Source organism: Balaenoptera physalus (assembly GCF_965194825.1).
Source record: "Balaenoptera physalus genome assembly, chromosome: X".
In the NCBI taxonomy this organism is placed as follows: Eukaryota; Metazoa; Chordata; class Mammalia; order Artiodactyla; family Balaenopteridae; genus Balaenoptera; species Balaenoptera physalus.
In genome coordinates this window covers 133691127-133711459 of record NC_138903.1, presented here as the reverse complement: position 1 = coordinate 133711459, position 20333 = coordinate 133691127, and the positions used below count along the sequence as shown (strand labels likewise).

The window sequence follows — 20333 nt, the reverse complement described above, 5'->3', positions numbered from 1 at the left end:
CTGGACGGCCCCGCCCCAGACACAGGGTAAGGAAGCCCAAGTGACAGCTCCTAGCTGCCAGATGGGCCTCCCCAGGCCACAGCTGAACAGGACAGAGGGCCCTGCCGCAGAGGAGGAAGGCACAAGAGCCTGTGCACCCGGCAAAGCCCGCCACCACCGTCAGATCTGCACACTGGCCAGGGAGGTGGGCCGGACCCAGAGCTGAGACGCTCCCTGCCAGCTGGGGTCTGTCCCGTCCCCTCTGCCAGGTCTCAGGCAAGGGGAATAAGAGGGGAGCAGGGGTGGCGAGCTTACCTTCCTCAGCCTCCTGGAGCCGGGCCCAGGGGAACCAGGGGAGCTGGCCGCCAAGGCGGGGCAGGAAGCAGGAGCACGCGCCCCCAAGCCAGGTTCCCCCCCTTGGGGCCACGACAGCGACCAGCCCCAGGGCAGCCTGAGCAGAGCTGGCCGTGGGTGGGGTGGGCAAGCCGTGAGTACAGGCATCCACAGCGGCCTTCCCGTGTCCAGACTGGGGAGAGATGCTGCGACAGGGACACAGGGTGGCTGGGAGCCACAGGACAGCCGTGTCCCTTATAGAACGGGCAGCTAGGAGACACAAAGGAGCCCAAAGTCCTGGGCGGGAAGCACGGGGGGGAATGCCCTTCCTACCCATGTAGGTGCCGCGGTGGGGACGAGATGGCTGCAGGGACAGCTGGGCCTGCTGAGGCCCCAGTGGATCCCAAATATCCCTTCCACCCTCCCACCCCTGCCAAACACACACTTTCTTGCAAGACACAGAGAGCAGAGATATTGTATAGTTCCACTTATGTGAAACTTCCAGAATAGGCAAATCCATACAGACAGAAAGTAAACTAGGGGGTGCGAGGGGCTGGGGGGCGGCTGCTAATGGACGTGGGGTCTCCTTTCGGGGTGATTCACATTATGAACGTACTAAGTACCCCTGGATGGTACGCTTTCAAATGGTCACAATGGTGAATTTTATGTTATGTGAATTTTACCTCAACAACAAAAAAATCTTTAAAATAAAACGCACAACAGGTGCTCCAGCTCTGACGCGTGTATCTCTTTGTCGTAAAAGAAAAAGGCGGTAAACAACAGCGCCAGGGGCAGGGGCTGAGCAGGCCCCGTCACGTCTTGGGAGCGGGGAGCCGGGCGCCCGGAATCCTGGGGACGTAGGCAGGGGGCCGCAGGGAGCCGGAGGAGCTGGGGCCGCGCTGCTGCCCCATCACCGGATCTGGTGCAGGACCAGGGCACAGAGAAGGAAAAGCGAGCTGAGCAGGGCCGGGCGGGCCTCCTGACGGGCAGCCAGGCCAGCTCCCACTCAGCGCTCGAGGGCTTCTGTACCGTGTACTTGTCCCACTTCTTCTCAGGGTCGTAGGGCTCCCAGCGGCTGGCAGGGAAGATGTGCTTGTTCTTCTCGTACCAGCTCCGCAGCACCACCTTGCCCGCGTGCGACTGAGGACGGGAGGAGGGCCGGGCGCTGCGGCTCAGGGCTCAGGGCCACGCGGCTGGCCCCCTCCTACCCGCGTGGCGCCCCCGCCCACCGTACCTCATCCTTCTCCACAGTGGCGTCGCTGAGCAGCCGCACGTCATCGTGAACGTCGAAATTGAAGAGGGGCCCTGCAGGGACAAGGAGACAAGAGGCCAGGCCCCCTCAGCTGCCGCCCTGTGACACGGGCAAGTGGCTGGGGGGTGGGGCCGGGCACACTCACCGCTCTTCCCTCGCGCCTTGGTGACGATGAAGTCATAGAAGCTGTGGTGCTAGGAGCAGAGGGCAGGAAAGCAAAGGCAGGGGAGCCATCTCGGCCGCCTGCAAGCTGGGCTCCAGCCCTGCCCACCTGAGCCGAAGACCCAGAGCAGGCGGGCCCCCCCCTCGAAGCCCCCGGGTGTGCCACAGCCCAAGACCCTCCCCGCAACCCGGGCGGGGCTGCGGGGACAGAGAAGGGACTCACGTGGGGTATGATTAGGTCCTCCTTGATGTACATGAGCTGCTCCACCCCTGCCGACCTGAGGGAGAAAGGACCAGGAAGCAGGTGGCCAAGGACACCGGGGCACCAGAGCCAGGAGGCAGAGGCCCGCAATGCTGGGAGGGGGATGGGAAAAGGGGCCCGGCCCCCTTCTCAGGAGCGCGGCGCCCAGCGTGCCGCGAGCAGCAGCTGCCACCTGGGGTCCCGAGCGCCAGGGCTGAGGCTGCAGACTCCGGTGCACCCCGTCGCACGCCCGCGCAGCCCCACCTGAGCTCGCTGAAGTCTTTGCGCAGGATCTCGAGGGCCTTCTGCAGGAACTGCTGCATCGTGTTGCCCTTTTTCATCTGTGTGAGTGACCCAAGAAGAGGCGAGAGGGAAACCGTGTGGGGAAACCAACCGAGGAGTTGGGAAGGGAGGACAGAAGCCCGGAACCCTCCTCCCTGCTCCCCCTGAACCCCCAGGGGCCACCCACACCAAGGGGCCTGAGGGCTCTGTCGGGATTGACAGCTCCTTCCCACCGAGTCCAAAGGAGGCTGGGGCCGAAGGGCGAGGGGCATGGGGCACGGGGCGCAGGCCCCGCAGCGTCACCTTGACTGTGCGCCGGTGCCCAGAGCCATCCCAGTAACTGAAGGTGATCTCGATCTCCTCGCCTACAAAACAGAATTGCCTCTTGGCCTCCAGACCCCGGTGTCCCCACTCCCTGCCAGCTCCCTGGGGCTCGGGGCACTGCCCAGAGCAGCGTTGACAGGAGAGCGGGCGTGGCTCCCAGCCCCGGGCCACGTGCATCCCGCTCCAGGAGCCCTCACTCTTGATCTTCTCCTGCTTGGCTTCCCACTCCTGCCGTAGCTCCTCCCGGAGCCGATTCTCCTCCTCCTAGAAGAGAAAGAGGCAAAGGAGGGAGGCCCAGGGCTGCCCAGGGGGGCACGCAGGGCCCCACTTCCTGAGCAAAAGCCTCTGCCAGGGTCGGGGTCAGGCCGCCTTTACCTCCCGGTCTCGGTCAGGCAAGAAGCTCGTGTCCACATCTGGGTTCTTCCCCAGTTTCCTCTTCTTTGCGGTGATCTCTGGAGCAAAAGGAAACACAAGGGTTTCTGTGGTGGCCTCAGCCTTCCCGAGTCGCTCCTGTGGCCCCTTGTTCCCTTGGGCAAGGCCTGCACTGTCCAGCGAGCAGCCGCTTACTTTCTGCGGCTGGGTCAATTTACACTGAAATTATTCAAACAGAATTAAGTTTGGTGCCCAGCCACACGAGTCCCACACACCTGCCCAGGGACCGCACAGCTGGTTCCCACTCTGTCGGCCACTGAAAGCGAGCCCCCCACTCAACTTTGCCGTGGTGAAGACTTGGCCCTTTCCCTCCTGCCCCAACTTGTGAGGTCCGGGACCCCGAATGCGGCGGGCCGTCGAGGCTGTTGGTAGATGTGCTTCTCCACTTGAGAACCAGAAGCCAGGACAGAGCTCTGCCAGCGGGACCGCACCCCGTCCGCAGCCTGCCCTCACCTTCCCTCTCCAGCTCCTCCTCGTCTATGGTCGCCTCCTCCTCCTCCTCGCCTGCCTCGTCTTCTTCCTCCAGGGTGAAGGACAGGCTGGAGATCTTCCGCTTGGCCTCCTTCTTGCGCTCCTTCTCGCGCAGCTTCTCCAGCTTCCTGCCAAGGCATGGGTGGCCGTCATGCATGTCCCCACCCCCGAGGCCCTTTCCCCGACCCAGAGCCACCTGTGTGCTCAGTGCGGGTCCCACTCAGCGCAGGCCCAGAGGAGTCCTACTGGCCCAGGGCACTTCAAGTTCACGGGCAGGGCTCTGATGATGACGAAGGGTCTCCCTCCCCTTCCACATGCAGCACCAGCCTGACCCGCCCCCAAGCACGAGCCCCGCCCCCCGCCCAGAGGGGGAGGCCGCCGGCTGGGAGGAGGCGACCCACAGCTGCAGCTCCTTCGACTGCTCCTTCTTTGCCAGCTGCTTCTCCCGCTCCTTCACCAGGGCCTCCTGCTTCGCCTTCATGTCGTTCAGCGTCACAAGACCTGCGAGGTGAGGAGACGCGGGGGCAAGAGGCGGTCACCCAGAGTCAGCCACGCAGCCGGCCTCAGCCCGGGAGCGGGGACACGCGCGCCTTGCTTACCCACGGTGCTGGACTTGAGCTCCGCCTCCACGGCATCGTAGTGCGCAGAGAACTTCTTGTCAATGTTGGATTTCATTATGTTCTCCTGTCCGGGAGGGAAGGCAGCAGTGAGGGCCACCTGCCACCCCACCATGCAAGTGGGGACCTGGGTTCTAGTCCCAGGTGTGTCCCTAGACTCACTATGATGTGACCTTGGGAAAGACATGTCCCCTTCCCTTGACTGATGGAAGGCTCCACGGGGCTGTGAGAGGCTCTTCCAGTGCCGAGGGGACCAAGTGGGGCCGTTTCCCCGCGCCATCTGCGCTGCTCCGGCCCCTCCACAGGTCCCGCTGGGAACCAGAGCTCACTCAGTGGTCTGGAGCCGTGGGTCCTCCCTGCCGTTGGTGTTCTTCACGCCCAGCTCCTAAGCTGAAGCTCTGGAGACCCAAGGCAAGGAGTGACAAGGGGAGCAGAGAGTGGCTGACGGCCGAGCCCCTCACCGAGCAATGCTGCTCCCTCTTGGCCCCAGATGTTGCCAACAGCTTCCCACGAGGCCTCCTCACTCCAGCCCAGTCCCATCCCACTTGGTACCAAGCAGGTCCCTCTCTGGCCAGCAGCCTCCACAGGAGGTGGCCAGCAGAGAAATGTACCTCCGTCCCGCCACTGAGTTCGCACTGAGACGGTGGGGCTGGGGCATGAGTGTAAACCGAGGCAGCACCAGGCCTCGGCATGCAGCCGCTTCCTTGGGCCCAGCTGCCACAGCACCTAAGGCCTGCTCTCCCCTTGCGCCGAGTCCCTCCTCTTCCACCGAGTCGCCCCCAAAGGCCTAAGTGGAGGGCGCCTTCCTTCCTGACGGCCCACTGCCATTGGCCACTCACTGAAGCCCTTAGTGAACCGCGAGCACCCCAGACCTTCCTGCCTGCCTTTGTCCCGTGGAAAGGGCTCCAGAATGAGTCCGGTGCATTGGCTGGGGCCCACCCTTCCTGATATCCATTGAGTCTGGGCCTGACTCTCAGGGCTGAAGGGCCAGAGAAACAATGCTCGGTGCCCTCAACGGTCGCCCCAATGCCAAAAATGTAACCACTGAGTGTGGCTCCTTCCTGCTGGAGCCTTGTCACAAACTACTTCCTCTCAGCCTTCTGCGTCCATTTTACAGACGAACAGACTGTCGCCGGCTCATTTCCGCCCCTTGCTAGAGATCGGCGAGCAACGGTCCCAACCCCCCGTCGCCGCCCGCGCTCTGCTCCCGCTCCCCGGGGCCCCGCGAGACCCCGGGCGGCGGGAGCAGAGCACGGGCGGCGGTCTGCGCGCATGCGCCGAGGCGCCCCGGCCCGGCCCGCACCTCCGCGATCCTCTGCTTCATCTGCTCCATCTGCTCGCGCTGCTTCTCCCGCTTCTTCATCAGGTGCATGGCGCGGCCCGCCTCGCTCGCGGCACCCTTGTACTGAGCCATGGCGGCGGCGACAGCGGTCCGGCCGAGTCCCAGGGGCTGCGCCGGCTGCAGAGGCGGCCTTTCAGTCAACTAACCTCAGCACCCTAACGTCCGCCTCCAGAAGCGTTGCCACCGCGCCCCGCCCCCGGCACGTGACTTCCCACCACCCCGCCCCGCTAGCGGCCCCGCCCCGCCGGCCGCCGGAAGCTGGACGCCGGTCCCTCTCTTTATAGGTTCCCCATCAGTTCCTCAACAATAACCGCCGGTACGAGGCTGGGTCCCCAGTCCTGCTTCCCTCTGTTGACCCCAAGGCTGGGCCCCCGGGCCCTTCACGTCCTCGATGTTGATCCCAGTCTAAGGGCAGATCCCCCCAATCCCCTCGCTGCCTCCCTGCCTGAGGGCGCCCTGGTTCCCCCTGCTTCCTTGGCTTTGACTCCCCTCCCAAGACGGGGCCCCAGTCCCGCGTTTCCCCAGGCCACGAGGCTGGGCCTGCGCTTCTGCTTCCTCCACTTCAGCCCCCACCCCAGGCCAAACCCCTCTCCCTCGAGTCCTCTCACATTAACCCCTTGGGCAGGGTGATGTGACCTGTTTCCTCTATAGGCCCTTTCAGTTCAGGGGCTCTGCAATTTCCTGATGAAGAAAGTCACCTCTTATAGCCATCAGGAGCAAAGCTAAGCCACACGCAGTCCCAAGCCTGGGTAGGAGAGCAGGACAGCCCAGGGAGCCAAGGCCCCGCCCCAGATGCAGCTTTGGGGAAATAAAACTAACGATATGGGCTCAGGTTTCAACACAGTTTTATTGGGAGGTTTTGTTTTCTGTGAAATACGCTAGAGGCTGGGGAAGGGGACACATTCACTTTGCGAGATAAGGGTCTCCCACCACTAAGGGAAAGGAATAGGGCAGGGCACACGGGGTTTGGATCCATTTTCCCACCTCCTTCTGCTTTGCTCACATGTCTTTTCTCTCTCAGCAAGTACCAGCAAACACAAAGACAAGAAACAAAAACCAAATCAACCTCCAACGGGGCCACACCCAAGCCCTCTTCCTTCCCAGGCTGCACCAGGGTCGCCAGGGTTAGGAAGGCCAGGCCAGGGTAGCTGCTCCACAGCCCCAGGCCGCACCATGAGGCCGCGGGGCACAGTGCCCCCTTCTCACACAGGGTGGGCCCAAGTTAATAAATTAGAATAAATTACGGGAGTGGGGTAGGGAAAGGACTGCAACTTTGTGCTGGGAGGGCCCCTTCTCTCCAACACACAAGAGCTGGTGGGGGGAGGCAGGGGGCATCTCCAAAGGCCACTAGAGCGGGGGTAAGAGCGGTGGGGGCAGAAGTCAGCTTTTCCTCCACGTTCCTCCCGAACAGAGCAGAAGACTTAGGGGTGGGGGGAGAGACACACACAAGGAGAGGAACCCCCTTATCCCAGAATAAGGAAGGGCCAAGAAAGAGGATACTAACCAACCCCCCCCCCCCCGCCATCTCCCAAACCATCACTAAGGTTAAGGATTTGGTCAGTGAATCAATGAGGTGGGTGACAGGAATGTGGTGGGGGAAGCAGAGGATGCTGGAAACGGGGGTGCCCAGCCACGCCCATCTCCCCAGCCCTTGAGGAGAACAGGCTCAGGTTGGGGCAGAGGGCACCAGGGGCTGGGGCGGGGGTCGGCAATCACTGGTCAGCTTCTCCAAAGACATCGTTCTGTTTGCGCTTCATGTTCTCAAAATCAAAAGCGGAGCCTGCCATGCGCTTGTAGATGTCTTTGATGTCGTTGCAGGTTGTCTCAAAGTGTGTGGTGGCATCATAGGAGCAGGAACAGAACACCTGGAAAGAGCCAGCGCCCAGGGCCCGAGATGAGTTGGGCAGGGGCCCTGGGCGGGCAGCTAGGAGCCGGGGCCAGGACAGGCTGCTTACCTGGCTCTCGGAACCATCGTCGATGGGCTCATACAAGTCACTGATGGCCACAAACCTGACGGGCAGATGGAAGGGACGAGACAGGTCTCACAACCAGCCTTGCCCTCCCTGATGCCCACCCTCCGGCTCCTTGGCTCCCTTCCTTCCCCCAGCTTCAGCCCCAGCCCCCGCCCCCCAGCCCCTCACTTCTGGTCAATGGGCTCCAGCAGCTCCAGGGCCGGCTCAACCTCCTTTTCGGGCTCTGCGGTCTCCACCGTGGTGCTGGCGATGGCAATGTACTTGCCCTGCGCGGCCACGTTGTGTGCGTAGGAGATCATGCACACGTAGATGTCTGCCCGCAGGAAGGGCTCGGTTAACGCGGGCATGTGGGGGACCGAGCTCAGTTTCGGCCCGCCCGCCCGCCCCAGCCCTGCAGAGCAGGAAGCATCCAAGCTGCCGCCCTCCCAGAGGAGAAGAGGCCAAGCCAGCCAACCCCTAGAACCTCAGGTCATGGGGACTGCAGTGTGGGTCCCCGTTCTTCCATGGAGGGATCTGGCAGAGAGCCAGCCCCCAGGCTGAGGGGGACAGGCCTGAGCCACACCAAAGAGAACACGCTGGAGGAAGTCACATGGGGCTTGGCCTACCTGACTTCCTGTTGACCTGGTTCTGGGGGATGATGATTTGGCAGGAGTTGGCATCGTTGGTGTTCTTGATGGGGTGGCTGAGGATACAGATGATACGGATAACCTGGCCAGCCTTCCGCACGCGGTCTGGAACATAGCTGGGGTCACAGATCAGCTGCTTGCAGCGGGCCACCTATGAAAGCACCAAAAGGCCTTGTCCCTATCTAATCACACCCCTCAGTGTTTCAGGGCCCGGACTCACGATGAGGGTTGGCAGCTCCGGCAGGCGGGACACTCCCACAACGTGCAGCTTCCTCCTGCACCTCGGGGAGGGGGGCCCTGATACGCAGATGTCTGCCAACAGGATCGGCTACATAGTCTTCTTCTGGAGCCCCGGTCCCCAGCCTGAGGCCCTCAGAGCCGAGCAGCAGCAGACCCAGCAGAGCCAGGGTCACTGGGAAGAGCACCTCTAAGGAGGGGGCGAACCCCGCCCAGACCAGCATGCCTGCGCGGCGGGGACGGCTCACCTCTCCCTCGGACTTCACGCCCACCACCTTGCCATTCTCCATGATGATGTCATCCACGGGTTTGTTCAGCATGTAGGTCCCCCCGTAGATAGCACTCAACCTGTGGTGGGGAGAGTGAAGGTGAGGGCGCCCTCCCAGGACAAACGGGGACCAGTGCTATTGCACCACCTGCCCCTACCAGCACGAGGGTGCAGAGAAGGCGGCCCCAGGCAGGCAGAGCTCAGGAGACCTGGTGGTCCTTCCCAACTCTGTCACCACCACAAACTCAGGACTGAACCTGGAGTGCTCCTTTCTCTCTGGAGCTTAACGCCAGAGTGTTCTGCAAAGGGCTAGCGTGAGGGTGGCTCCTCACGGAAATGTTCTGGGGGACAGAACGAAGGGCTCTGGAGAATCCGACTCGAGGTTTCCAGGCCCCACGCACAGTCCTAGCACTGCCTGACTCAGGCCAGGAGCCAAGCAAGCCCCCATTTGTGGTCCTTCAACTCTGCACGTCAATACCCCACCGTAGTGCCATCACCCAAGGATGGTGTGAAATGAACTAGGATCACAGTGGGAAAGTACAAAATGCTGTGGAGATACCCAAGGGGGCCGTTTCCATCGTTGGCCTCAGTCCTTCTTGGGACCGCCAACCGACCGAAGCCACGCCCTTACCTTGCAAAGCCCTGGGGCAGCTCGCCAAGGCCATAGAGTGGGTACAGATACGGGCTCTTGCCATACCGGGCCAGGGACTCGCTGTACAACTTGATGCGGTTGATGGTCTCAAGACAGGGCTGGTCCAGGTAGCTGGGGGAATGGGGTCAGAAGAGGCTCCAACAGCAGGACCCCCAGTGCACCCCACCCAGGCACCAGGCCAGCCTTCCCACCACCCTCAATGGCCCGGGGAAGACCACGGGTCAAATGTAGGGAAGAGACAGAAAAGGTGACAGGCAAGCGAGCACGAGGCTGAGTACGAGAGGCCAGCAGGCAGGAGCAGGGAGGGCAGGGTGCGGGCCGGACGAGGGGTGCTCTGCCATGCCGGTTTCCCCTCACTCATCGGTGCGGTAGAGCGCCAGGGCGTGGCCGGTGAAGTCGATGACATCCTGGCCCAAGTCAAACTTCCGGTAGACGTCACGCATGCTGGTGTTCTGGGGGTCGACGCCCTCAAAGGTCTTGGCGTCATTCTCATCAAAGTTTGCCACAAACACAAGGAACTTGCGGAAGCGCCGTTTCTCAAACATGCCCATCAGATCTATGCGGGCAACGTGAAAACAATCATTGCACCACAGACAATGAAACTCTCCATCCCACCAAGCAGGCAGAGCAAGCGGGCACCCTAGCTCCCAGCTGAGTTCTCTTGCTGACCTCCATGTGACCTCAGATTAACCCCTCTGTGCTTCTTGGCCTCAGTTTCCCCATATGTACGAAGAGCGAGTCGGGCTGGACAGGCTCTGAGGGCCCTCCCGGCTCCGACACCTGGGGATGTTTCACTAATCAGATGGAGCCCCTGTCAAAAACTGAAGTCTGTCAAGGACCCCACATCCCTTCCGCACGTGGACTCCCCTCCTGGCAACCAGTGGGAGGCATGGCCCAGGGCACAGAGGGACGACAGAGCAAGAGGCTTCTGGTACGGCGTGAGGAACGTGACCTTGGGCAAGGGGCGCCCTGCTCTGGACAGCTGCCCCCCCCCACGATTCCCTGGCTCAGGGGACCCGCACTCACTAGAAGCCAAGGCTTCGGTCTCGGTGGACGGTACTTTGTAGATCTTGCCCCCCTTGTAGACAAAGCTGCCCTCCACCACCTTGAAGTCCAGATAGCGTGTCACCTCTGTATACAGTAGCATCTTCACCAGCTGTCCTGCGGGGTGGTGTGGGCAAGGCAACAGAGTCAGCGTGGCTCACTCCAGAAGCTCTAGCTGGTCTGGCTGCCCTTCTCTGGAGTCTGACCCTCCTCTGGTCATCCCAATCACCCCCCATAATACCTCCTTCATCTCCCTCACCGTTGGCCATGAGGAATTTGGGGATCAAGTCAACGTTCCAGTCTCGGCCCCGGCCCATCGTCTCAGGGGGCCCCTCCAGCAATTGAAAACGCTTATACAGCTGCAGGCAGGAGAGAGAGACAGAGATGCACCTCAAGGACCCCCCCTCCCGCCCCCACCCCCCGCCCAGAAAACCTGGGGAGCTGCTTCGTTCTGCACCCCACGCGTGAGGTTAACAAGGGATGGGCCTGGGCCCCAAGCACCCTACCTCCTCCAGGGGGGTGATGGAGGAGCTCTCGCCCCCATAGTAGGGGTTCCGGTCCATATGCAGCACCTTCTTCCCGTTCACGGACATGATACCCGACAGGATACATTCCTGGGCGAGGGGCGACGTTCACTGCACTCCTACCTGCCCACATTCCCACCAGCAGCGCTGATGTATTCCCCACCCCAACCCTGAGAGGAGAGCAAAGCTGGAAGGACTGTGCCCCAACGGACAGCTCCTTCCATCCGTGGCTGGTCGCCTTGCCTAAAATTGGCAGTGGTGCTTCATTTGACCACGATTTCCTTTCATAACCTTGCTGGGCAAAAAGGTGAACAAGGAAGAGAGTATCCAGCAGACACACGCACGGTCTTCCAGCAACCCAGATACCAAGCAAATCATCTACCTATGTAGAGCCCCACAGAAAAGCAGATAAAACACAATGAACCACAGGGAAGACCTAGCTGCACAGCCAAAGGGACCCAAAAGGGAAGCGAAGAAAGGCTTAGTTAGCATGGTACTGAAATCCCAGGCCCCACCCTGGGCTGCTCTTTCCTCAAAGAGGAGAGCCCCTGACCGTGAGCCTTCCCAGCCACGGGAGGGGCTTCTGCGCCCGACTGAAGGGGATGCATCTCTCAAGGCAGCAGTCCGAGGGGGTTTGGGGGAGGGTAAACACCCTCACCAGTCACTGTCACCAGCCCAAGGACAAAGGCTGCAAATACGACTCAGCCTGAGGTCTCCACGGGAAACCGGGGTGGGGTAACGGGAATGTGGTCACTGCCCCCACTGCTGCTCCTTCTGGAACATTCCATGGGTCCCCGGGCCCCGAGGCGGGATGAGGGCCCATCCTGGTGAGGTCCCCGGACCTGACCGGCGGTCCTTGTACTACTACATCCCCACCAGAATTAGCGCAAGATGGTAGGTGATGCTGGGCTGGCCTTGGGTGGGGGCCGGGTGGGCGGGGTCAGGGAGCAACTGGAGACATCGGGGCGAGCGGGGGTGCGCTTTCCGGCCCTGCCGGCCGGAATAGGGAGAACGGGAGGGGCCAGGGGTCGGGGCCCGGGGAGTTGGGGGGGGGCGGCCAGAAGAGGGGCCGCTTCTTGGAGATGGGCCATGGCAGTGGGTAGAAGCAACGTCGAGGGGGGATGGGCATGGGGCTGTCTTTTCGGGGACACGAACGCCGGGGGAGGCAGCGCCGCGATGGCAATGATGGGAGGATGGGGCCGAGGGCTGCAGCATCCCGGGGAGGAGAGGGCGATGCGGAGCCCCGGACGCCAGAGGCCGCACTTACGGTAAGGCCGGTCCCCAGCACGATCACATCATATTCCTCGTCCATGGTCAGGCCTCGGTGTCAGCGCCCGTCGGCTCCTCCTCCTCCTCCTCCTTCACCGCCGCCGCCGCCGCCGCCGCCGCCGCACTGGACCAAAGATGGCGGCGCTTTGGCCGTAGCCCGACCCCTCCGCCGCATCAAAGAGTCCCGGCCCCTCCCCGCCCCCGCCGCGCCGACCGGGGCCACCGCCTCCCCGGGTTGTCTCCCGTGAGGGTTGCTGGGGCCCGGGCTCCAGCACCAGCGCGGCTCTGCGGGCAGCGCCCGCTCGCCAACGGCCCTGAGGGGAGAGCGGCGGGGCGGGGCGGGGCGGGGCGGGGCGGGGCGGGCGGGGCGGCCCGGCAGCCGGTGCTGAGGTCCGCGAGGGATCCGTGCGCGGGAGCCGCACGCGCCCCGCCCCCCGGGAAGCTCAGCGCGGCCCCGCGGGTTGGGTGCGCGCCGCTGCGGCAGCCCGAGGCGGCCCCCTAGGGACGTGGGGGCGGCCATTGTCGCGGCCGTCTCCAGCCCCTTCCCGGGCGCTGACCGCCCCCGCCCTCCTTTAATCGGTTAGGGACGCAGCTTGCTAACAACCCTCCCGGCCTCCCCTGGCCCCCGGAAAAGCAGCCCGCAGGACGGACCCGTGCGAGACCTTCCCGCCTCCCTCTTGGTCGCGCTAGGCTACGGGTACATTCGCACGCCTCCTCCGGCAGCCCTCAGCCAAGCGCATCCTCCCTTGTGCCCAGCGCAGAAATGAGTAACAAGAGGCCCAAGCATGGCGACCCGTCTTTATTTTATTAGGAAGGAAACCGCGAGCACCCCAGGCTCCTGCCAGGCACCCAGTGATCACACCCAGCCCCCCTGCCATGGAGGTCCCTTCCTTCTCAGACCAAAAAAAAAAAAAACCCAGTGCACTGCTTATCCTTAGCACAACATCACCAAAAAACAATAACACCAGCCAAGCAGGACAGACAGTTAAATAGTACTTCCACACCCCCCAAACTCAGGGAACTTCCAGCTCCTGGCTGCTAGAAGGAGCCCCATAGAGCCTGGGGAGGGAGCACCGGCTACACAAAAGCACTATAAACAGCAAGGGGCGAAGGCAGAGAGATGAGAATAAATAAGGAGAAAGGGGGAGGAGGACGGGCCCTAGAACTCACGGCCCCTTCCTTCACAATGACCAAGCCTGGGAAATGTGCCTACTATCTACGCAGAATACATACAGCTTGGTGATAGAGGTGGGGAGTGGGCAGCCCAGGGAAGACCCTCAGCAGGTGGAACAGAGAGCCAGACAGGCTGAGGGGAGCCAGGAGTCATGCTACCGTAGGAAGAGGGGAAGCCCTCCTGCCCAGCATGCCTCTGGTGGGAACGCGACGACCTGGACACCAGCATGCCCTCAGCCCCCCACAGGCGCAGGGTCACACGATCTGCGTCAAAGCTATGGTGGGGCCCTTGTGGTCGTCAAAGCGGTCCATGGTCTTGAGGCTGAGGATCATGTGCAGGCCGTAGGTGAAGATGAAGAGCATGAACAGGGAGGTGAGCAGCCCCATCCAGATGCCCGGGGAGAAGAAGCCTGCACAGTCACTGGCGTAGGAGAACTGCTCACCCGTCACGTTGAAGGCCTGGATCTGGGGGGCAGAAAGCACCAAGTGGCCCCACACAGGGAGGCCCAGTAAGGGTGTGGGAGCACCAAGGGGACAGGACTCTCAACTACATTCCCAAGCCCTAACCCCAACCCAAAGGACACTGAGACTCTTCAGGCCTCTGCTCCCCCAGCCCCTCCCAGTATTGGGCTACCTCCAACCTGGGCTCCCCACCTCCAGGCGCGGTCCCTCCCCCTTCCTACCTGGAAGTCCTGAAAAGTCATCTGCCAGAGAGAGGGCTGTGTGCCGGGCACGAGGAGATTGCCATTCTGGTTCAGACTGCTGACGTACTCGCAGTGGAAGGAATAGATGCTGGGCCCTGTGACCTGGGACGCATTGAAGTAGGCGACAGAGCCGTTGCTGTGGATTTCAAGGCGCTCCAGGGTAAACCAGTGTCGGGCGGACACCGGGTAGAAGCGGTTAGCCAGAATGAACCTGGGGGAGGCCGTGGAGGTGTCAGGCAGCTGGAGAGGCCGGAGCCGCACGAGCCCACCCGCACCTGCCTCTCGGACTCACCTGAATGTCACCGTGGTACCAAAGAGCTGTTCGTAGGTCAGCACAAGCCTGCGGAGTCAGAGGAAGAGGTGAGTTATCAGGCTCTGGGATGGCCTTGAGCATCTTAGAGCAAGTTCCTCAGGTATCCTTCTACCTAAGCTGTACGGGGTCCTCACAGCCACCTGAAGAGGCAGTGCCTCCACTTGACAGATAGGAAAACTGAGGCCCCATCACACCCTAAGTCAGGAACCAGCCAGCACACAGGTTCCCTACCTCCAGCTGAGAGCTCCTCCCTCTGGTTCCCCTGAACCCACGGCTACTCCCTTCAGCTCCCCCTTGGGATCGCTGAGGCTGCTCAAGGGGGAAGCAGCAGGATCCAAGGTGTTAAGCACCGAGGTCGGGCCAAGGACGAGAAGGCGTGAGGAGGCAGAACTCTGAACAACGCCCACTCAGGAGCCCTCCGCCAGCCTCCCCCCGCCACAATGCCACCTGCATCCCCACGGCGAACAGCCCCCAACACATACCCCCCCAGTGGCATGTACTTCGCCCTTACCTGGCAACAGAGTCATTCCAGAAGGAGCCGGTCAGGTTGAGGCGGTCCTGATCCCCAAAGGTGAGGGAGGTCAGGTCCTTCCAGTGGTCCCTATATGCCACCGAGAAGTTTTGGGCCCAGAACAGGATCCGGGGAGCAGTGTCGTTGTAACTCACAGGGGAAAAGATCATAGGCGATGCCGACTGTCTTTGCAGCAGCTGGCGACCCAGACCCCCAGCCACCAAGGCTACATCACGGGCCACCTGCAGAAAGAGCCCACAAGCCTTCTCTCAACAGCCCTGGGTCTCTCAGCAGGCCCTGAACCAAGCGGCCTGCCCTCGCGGTCCCCGCGGGGCACTCTCTCCACCATCGCAAGTCCCACCAGCCACGCTCACACTCAAAGCTTCCTTTGCGAAGCTTTCCCCTGGTGGCCCCTAAGCCTGTGTGAGGTTTCTCGTCTCTGCACCTTAGGAACACTTGGACTTATGGTCCGAATACGCCAGCCAGTAAGGCTGTTGGGGTGAGATGGGCAGCGGCCGCCTGGAAGGAGGAAGCAGGACTTCACGGCTCATGCACGCCCCCCGCCCCCGACATCTGCCCAGAGGAGAAGCCAGCCCCCCTCCAGGCCCCCGGCCACACCTCCCGGAGCCCCGGGCAAGGGCACGTACCCTAGGAGGGCGGACTGCCGTGAGGGCCGCCGTGTACGGAACGTCTTCCGACTTGAGCATGCTCAGCACCTGCCCGATGACCTCATCTGAGGAGCAACGGGGAGAGCAGAGAAGCAAGTCGCAGGCGGCCACTCACGGCCACGCTCCCCCTGCCCACGAGAACCCATCTGACTGTGGCGCGGCAGAGGCAAGGCTGGGCCCTTCCATGCACCTTCTCGGCGCCGCCTCTGCACGGTGCTCAGTGGGGTCGCCGTGTCGAGGTGGGGCGCACCGGACGTCTGCCCTGCGCAGTCCCCACACACCAGCACCTGGCACGTCCTCTGGTGGGACGCTGAGACCCTCGCAACCTTCACTAGTGTTCGCTGTTTCGAGCAGCCGCTTCTCACCATCCCCCCAGCCCCAGCCTCCCCCGGCCACCATGGCCCCAGTCACTGAGTCCCTAATGCCACACCCTAACTCAGCGGAAGGAGGAGAGACAGACAGACACAGAAAACTCCAACTCCACCCCCGGAAAGTATCCAGTGACTTTGCCAGGAGGAATGACTGTCCTTTACGGCCAAAGGAAGACCAGTCCTCAGAACTGTTTTTTGAAACGTTGCTGGTATATTCAAGCCCAAACCCTAGGATTCAGGCCGCCTGAGTGGAAACTGGCTCCAGGCGGCACGCAGAAGGCCCCTGGACATCCAACAGCTCTGCCAGGCTGGGCCCAGCCAGAGAGGGCCGAGGCCTGGGGACCGGCGGGGCCCTGCTCAGCTGGCCGGTTGCTGCCAAGAAGCAGGGGGGCCACCCTGGGAGGGCGGAGGGGCTGAGGAGCGCGGGCTCCTTGCGGCTGAGGGTGGGATGAGGACAGAAAGCGCGCCCCGCCCCGCCCCCGCTCACCATTGCCTGTGAGCACTTCCTTCGGCGCCATCAGACCCGAGCTAGGGAAGAGACAGAACGTTAGAGGCGCCCAAATCCAAATGGCCGCCGCCGCCCTGGGCCACCGCCCTGGGCCGCCGTCCTTGCCTGGTAGCCCTGCCACCTAGCACGCTCGAGCTGGGGGGGCTCACTCCCACCACCGGCACCTTTGCTCACCTCACAGCCCTGCCTGGAATCCCCCGGCCCTCCTCCCCCAGCTTCGGAGTCCCGCTCAAGTCCCTGCCACCTGCCCCGTGTATGGTCCCCGCTAGGCGGGCCGGCTCCCCGCCAGCAAGGCCCACGTCCGCCTCGTCCGGCCACACAGGCACCTTCTGGGAGGGCCTCAAGGTGCTAACGGGAGGACTGCTCCCCTTGGCTGAGCTGCGCCACCGGAGCCTGGGCCCTGAGGCTAGAGGCCGGGCCGTACCTGGCCGTGTAGGGCAGGCGGAGGAGCAGCAAGGCCGGGAGGCTGGCGTTGAGCTTCAGCTCCCGAAGCGTGGCCAGGTCCACGTGCAGGGGGCTGGCCCCGAGCTTCTCCTGCAGGTAAGTGGTCAGAGTGCTGACCGCGTACCAGTCGACGGCCGGAAGCACCAGAGAGGAGGGGGCCAGGTCCAGGGCATTCTGGGGACAGAGGGGCAGGCGAGAGGATGAGTTAGCAAGGGGCCAGGGGACCCGGGCCAGCCTCCCAGACCTCTCTGGGAAGCCACGCCCACACCCACACCAGCTCTCATTCCAGGTGGCAAAGAAAACACGCCACACCCCTGGCCCTGACACTAAGGCCTTTCTACCTTCAGCCAGCATCTCTGGCTCCTGAGGGGACGGTTCTTACTGTGCTGGGAGAGGGGGCGCAGGATGGCCTCCAGGGCCTGCAGCTGGGAGAGGACCCTTACCTCCAGGTTAGAGAAGGCACTGTCCTGCTTGTTTCCAAACACGCCACCGTACGCTGTGAAGTCCTCGATGCTCAGCTAGTAGGGAAGCAGGGAGACGGCCTCAGAATGCTGGGCTAGGGCCAGGGCAGGGGGCAGACACCTTCCCTGTGCATTTGCAGGGCCAGCAAAATCTCATTTAGAGTCAAATTTGATCTGTTCCGAAGAGTGAGCGAGGGTACATTTTAGGGGTGGGGTGGGGCGGTGGAAGGTTCTCTTTTCTCCGGCACCCTCTTGGCAGGGTGAGGGAACAAGGAAGGTGGTCACGGGGTTGGAAGGAAGTCTGTGGGCAGCTGATTCACGGTAACCTCGGGAGTAAGAGTCAGCCGCCCCCCGCAAGCAGACAGGAGGAGCTGCGGAGGGAAGAGGGAAGCTGTGGGGAGGAGCTGGGGGGCAGCCAGGAGCACTGACTGCACGCCCCCCAGGGCAGAAGTCAGAGACAAGGAGAGCCTGCGCGCCAGCTGCCACAGGTAGAGCCGCGTCCGTCCGGTCTGGATGAGACCCTTTGCAAAGGAGGGGGAGAAGTGCCCCTCCCTGCCTGGTTTTGGTGGAAGGCGAGAGAGAGGTGAGGATCTCATAACGTGCTGGAGAAAGCACTGCAGTCTTCTGAGCTCTCTGGACCACAGTAACCCCAAGCCCGTCCCTCTTCCTCTGCAACCTAGAGGTGTCCTTCAACCTCTGCCCCTCCATCCCAACTCCCAGCTTCCTCTGGCTTTTCCCAGTTAGGCCCAGAGGAGATCTTAATCAGCTTCCCTAACCTCATCCTGTTTAGTATACATACTTGCCCGGCCTCCTCTCCCTTCTGGGCAGGAATCTTGACCCTGTCTGGCCACCTAAGCTCTCATTCTGAAAGCCCAGGAACCACCGCTGTGTCCTCATGGCACTCCCTGCTCGAAATCACCCAAGGCTTCCTGCCACATTTAGAACTGCAACCAACGTCTTCCCCCCTTGTCTCCTGGTTCCTTGGCTGACCATCTCCTACCCCTTTCTCTCGCTCACTATTCTCCAGCCACACCAGCTCTTCCACGGGCTCACCAGAAGCGCTCCTTGCCCAGGGCCTTTGCACCTGCTGTTACCTCTGTCAGCAATGCCCTTCCCCCACAGCCACACGGCTCCATCCCTCCCTCCACTTAGGTCTCTGCTCAGATATCACCTCCCCAGCGAGCGCTTGCCTGGTCACCCTTATCTTAAACAGCATTGCCAGTCACTCTGTCCCCTTAGTCTGCTTCCTTCTCTAAGGACTACAGAACTGACATTGTATCATACACCAACTTAGCATTTACCTGTCACCCTCACGAGAGTGTCAGCTTCTCCAGGGTAGGGGCTTGGGTTATTCTCACTGCTGTGTCCCCAACACTTAATACCTGGTACACAGTAGGTAGTCCATATTTGACAAATGAATGAATTGAAGGAATGCCACAAGGCAGGGTGGGGACGCCAGCTAAACGTTTTACATGGCCTATGAGGAATGCTCCTCACAGCCCTCTGATGTCAGTGGTGTCTTCATTTTACAGATGCGGAAAGGGGCATTTGCAGAGTATTTCACGTGTCCAAAGGCCGGTAAGTAGTACAACTAGAACTGAGTTCCAGTCTGACTACATTATTTACCACCTCCTGGAAGGACTACAGGCCAGCACAGCCACCACCACCTGCCCACAGAACGACAGAGCAAGACCAAAAGGGGACCAAAAGGGGAATGAGCCATACAGGCCACCAATGAGGAACAGACAAGCAGAAGCTCGATAACCTCCCAAACGACAATCCTACACTGCCCTCGAACCTTCTTGTGGTCTACAGGCCTGCTTTGGGAGCATAAAGACCCAGATGGGAGGGTAAACAGTGTGCTGGATATGAGCACAAACCTGGGGTGGAGGGGTGTCCAACAGACTCAGGCTGGAACCAGCTGTGGCTTGCACAAGCCACACAACTTCAGCCAATCCTTCCTTGGCAGTAAAACCAAGATAATGACATCAGCTCAGCATAGTGCGAATGAAGCACTCAGTAAGTGATCATTCTTCGATTCTCTCCCTCACGATGATTACAGTTAGAATCACGACTCTGCCACCCATTAGCTGTGTGACCTTGGGTAAGTCATTTGCCATCCTTGGGCATCACTCTTCTGATCTGTAAAGAGGGTTCATCATCCCCACCATGTAGAGTAGATCAGATAAGGGTCTGGCACTCACTGGGCATCTGGCCTCTGACCCTTTACTTCCCCCAATCAAGTGGGTGCCATTTCAAGGCCCTCACCATTCCCACTGAACGTTCTCCTACATGCCTTCCCAAGGGAGGAACCACACCTCCCTAGAGTTGGGACAAGGTCACTGAAGCTTCTCTTGAGGAATGGGCCTCAGTGTCCTGGGGGGGGGGGGCTGTCTGCCTCCTGATGACCGAGAGAGGGCTGTGGCAGGCGCACCTTGTCCTGAAGGAAAAGCAGCACGTTGCGGGGGCCCAGCTCCAGGGCGGGGTCTAAGTAGGTAGAGAGCTGCATGTCGCTGGTGATATGGCCCTCGTGGGTGTCGGCCGCAGGAGCCCAGAGGTCTCTGGCAGGGGATAGAAGAGGTGCTGTCAAGCGGGGGCTCATGGCTTGAGATCGGAAACCCACGGGCTCCCAGCTTGATGCGTGGGGCCCAGAGCTCAGACCCAGCCCACTCGCTATGGAGCCGCCGAGCAAGGGACAGTCCCCCTCTGGGCCCCGCCGCCCCTCGCCAAGGACAGCCCCGGAGTCGGGCGAGGGCACCTCAGCCGCCGCGGCGCGCAGCGCAGCCCGCCCCGGCCCGCCCCGGCCCGCCCCGCTCACCGGTCACTCGACCACAGCACCAGCGGCACCTGCTGCTCCGACGCCGCCGCCGCCGCCGCCACCATCACCAGCGGCAGCCATGGCATCTGCCAGAGCGCCGGGGCCCGCCGCATCCCCGCCCGCACTCGATCCACCACGGTCGCCGCCATCATAACCTCTCAGCCTCCACTGCCTGGACCCGCCGCGGCCGCCGCAGATCAGGTGACCGTCGCCCCCGCCCGAGCTCCGCCTCGAGCCGCCATTGGCCCGGGCGCAAGACCGCTTTCCATACCCTCAAGTGATTGGACGAAGTGGATGCCACTCACAGCCGCTCCTTTTCACTGGTTGGCTGTAC

At 62.0% G+C, this 20333-nt stretch overlaps 3 protein-coding genes across 7 annotated transcripts; all 3 read right to left on the bottom strand.

Moving 5' to 3' along the window:
- Positions 1 to 777: 777 nt before the first annotated feature.
- FAM50A (family with sequence similarity 50 member A) lies at positions 778 to 5632 on the bottom strand. Of its 3 annotated transcripts, XM_082445902.1 has the most exons (13): positions 5397 to 5632; positions 4076 to 4160; positions 3878 to 3977; positions 3459 to 3604; positions 2949 to 3025; positions 2771 to 2837; positions 2553 to 2614; positions 2232 to 2308; positions 1950 to 2004; positions 1710 to 1758; positions 1547 to 1617; positions 1342 to 1452; positions 778 to 1231 (listed from the first exon to the last, which is right to left on the bottom strand). In XM_082445902.1, exons 1-13 carry the CDS (start codon positions 5505 to 5507, stop codon positions 1223 to 1225), a joined length of 1020 nt encoding a protein of 339 aa, XP_082302028.1. In that variant the 5' UTR covers positions 5508 to 5632; the 3' UTR covers positions 778 to 1222. The 3 variants fall into 3 exon arrangements, with proteins under 3 accessions (XP_082302028.1, XP_082302026.1, XP_082302027.1); XM_082445900.1 differs by having other exon boundaries at positions 778 to 1452; XM_082445901.1 differs by lacking the exon at positions 5397 to 5632 and adding an exon at positions 5180 to 5327 and having other exon boundaries at positions 778 to 1452.
- Positions 5633 to 6263: 631 nt separating this feature from the next.
- On the bottom strand, positions 6264 to 12217 carry GDI1 (GDP dissociation inhibitor 1). Of its 2 annotated transcripts, XM_082445864.1 has the most exons (11): positions 12027 to 12205; positions 10742 to 10849; positions 10495 to 10594; positions 10218 to 10352; positions 9549 to 9747; positions 9171 to 9302; positions 8520 to 8619; positions 8014 to 8185; positions 7577 to 7721; positions 7391 to 7445; positions 6264 to 7300 (listed from the first exon to the last, which is right to left on the bottom strand). In XM_082445864.1, exons 1-11 carry the CDS (start codon positions 12069 to 12071, stop codon positions 7148 to 7150), a joined length of 1344 nt encoding a protein of 447 aa, XP_082301990.1. In that variant the 5' UTR covers positions 12072 to 12205; the 3' UTR covers positions 6264 to 7147. The 2 variants fall into 2 exon arrangements, with proteins under 2 accessions (XP_082301990.1, XP_082301989.1); XM_082445863.1 differs by having other exon boundaries at positions 6264 to 7445; positions 12027 to 12217.
- Positions 12218 to 12812: 595 nt separating this feature from the next.
- Positions 12813 to 20216, bottom strand: ATP6AP1 (ATPase H+ transporting accessory protein 1). Of its 2 annotated transcripts, XM_082445861.1 has the most exons (11): positions 20000 to 20216; positions 19616 to 19742; positions 19062 to 19142; positions 17164 to 17238; positions 16701 to 16894; positions 16256 to 16296; positions 15377 to 15462; positions 14730 to 14971; positions 14198 to 14245; positions 13885 to 14116; positions 12813 to 13666 (listed from the first exon to the last, which is right to left on the bottom strand). In XM_082445861.1, exons 1-11 carry the CDS (start codon positions 20149 to 20151, stop codon positions 13457 to 13459), a joined length of 1488 nt encoding a protein of 495 aa, XP_082301987.1. In that variant the 5' UTR covers positions 20152 to 20216; the 3' UTR covers positions 12813 to 13456. The 2 variants fall into 2 exon arrangements, with proteins under 2 accessions (XP_082301987.1, XP_082301988.1); XM_082445862.1 differs by lacking the exon at positions 19062 to 19142 and having other exon boundaries at positions 20000 to 20213.
- Between the last annotated feature and the right edge of the window lie 117 nt (positions 20217 to 20333).

What these genes read in the sequence shown, in the direction of transcription:
- ATP6AP1 (XM_082445861.1), bottom strand. Translation starts at nt 20,151, where the DNA reads ATGATGGCGGCGACCGTGGTGGATCGAGTGCGGGCGGGGATGCGGCGG. An exon ending in TGGACACCCCTCCACCCCAG is followed by an intron (nt 17,239 to 19,061) that starts GTTTGTGCTCAT and finishes CTTCCCTACTAG; the next exon opens with CTGAGCATCGAGGACTTCAC. An exon ending in TGACTTTTCAGGACTTCCAG is followed by an intron (nt 13,667 to 13,884) that starts GTAGGAAGGGGG and finishes TCTGCCCCCCAG; the next exon opens with ATCCAGGCCTTCAACGTGAC.
- FAM50A (XM_082445900.1), bottom strand. Translation starts at nt 5,507, where the DNA reads ATGGCTCAGTACAAGGGTGCCGCGAGCGAGGCGGGCCGCGCCATGCAC. An exon ending in CAAGCAGGAGAAGATCAAGA is followed by an intron (nt 2,615 to 2,770) that starts GTGAGGGCTCCT and finishes TCTGTTTTGTAG; the next exon opens with GCGAGGAGATCGAGATCACC. An exon ending in AAAGACTTCAGCGAGCTCAG is followed by an intron (nt 2,005 to 2,231) that starts GTGGGGCTGCGC and finishes TTTCTCCCTCAG; the next exon opens with GTCGGCAGGGGTGGAGCAGC.
- GDI1 (XM_082445863.1), bottom strand. Translation starts at nt 12,071, where the DNA reads ATGGACGAGGAATATGATGTGATCGTGCTGGGGACCGGCCTTACC. An exon ending in TGCTGGGGACCGGCCTTACC is followed by an intron (nt 10,850 to 12,026) that starts GTAAGTGCGGCC and finishes CCCCTCGCCCAG; the next exon opens with GAATGTATCCTGTCGGGTAT. An exon ending in CCATCACCCCCCTGGAGGAG is followed by an intron (nt 10,595 to 10,741) that starts GTAGGGTGCTTG and finishes TCCTGCCTGCAG; the next exon opens with CTGTATAAGCGTTTTCAATT.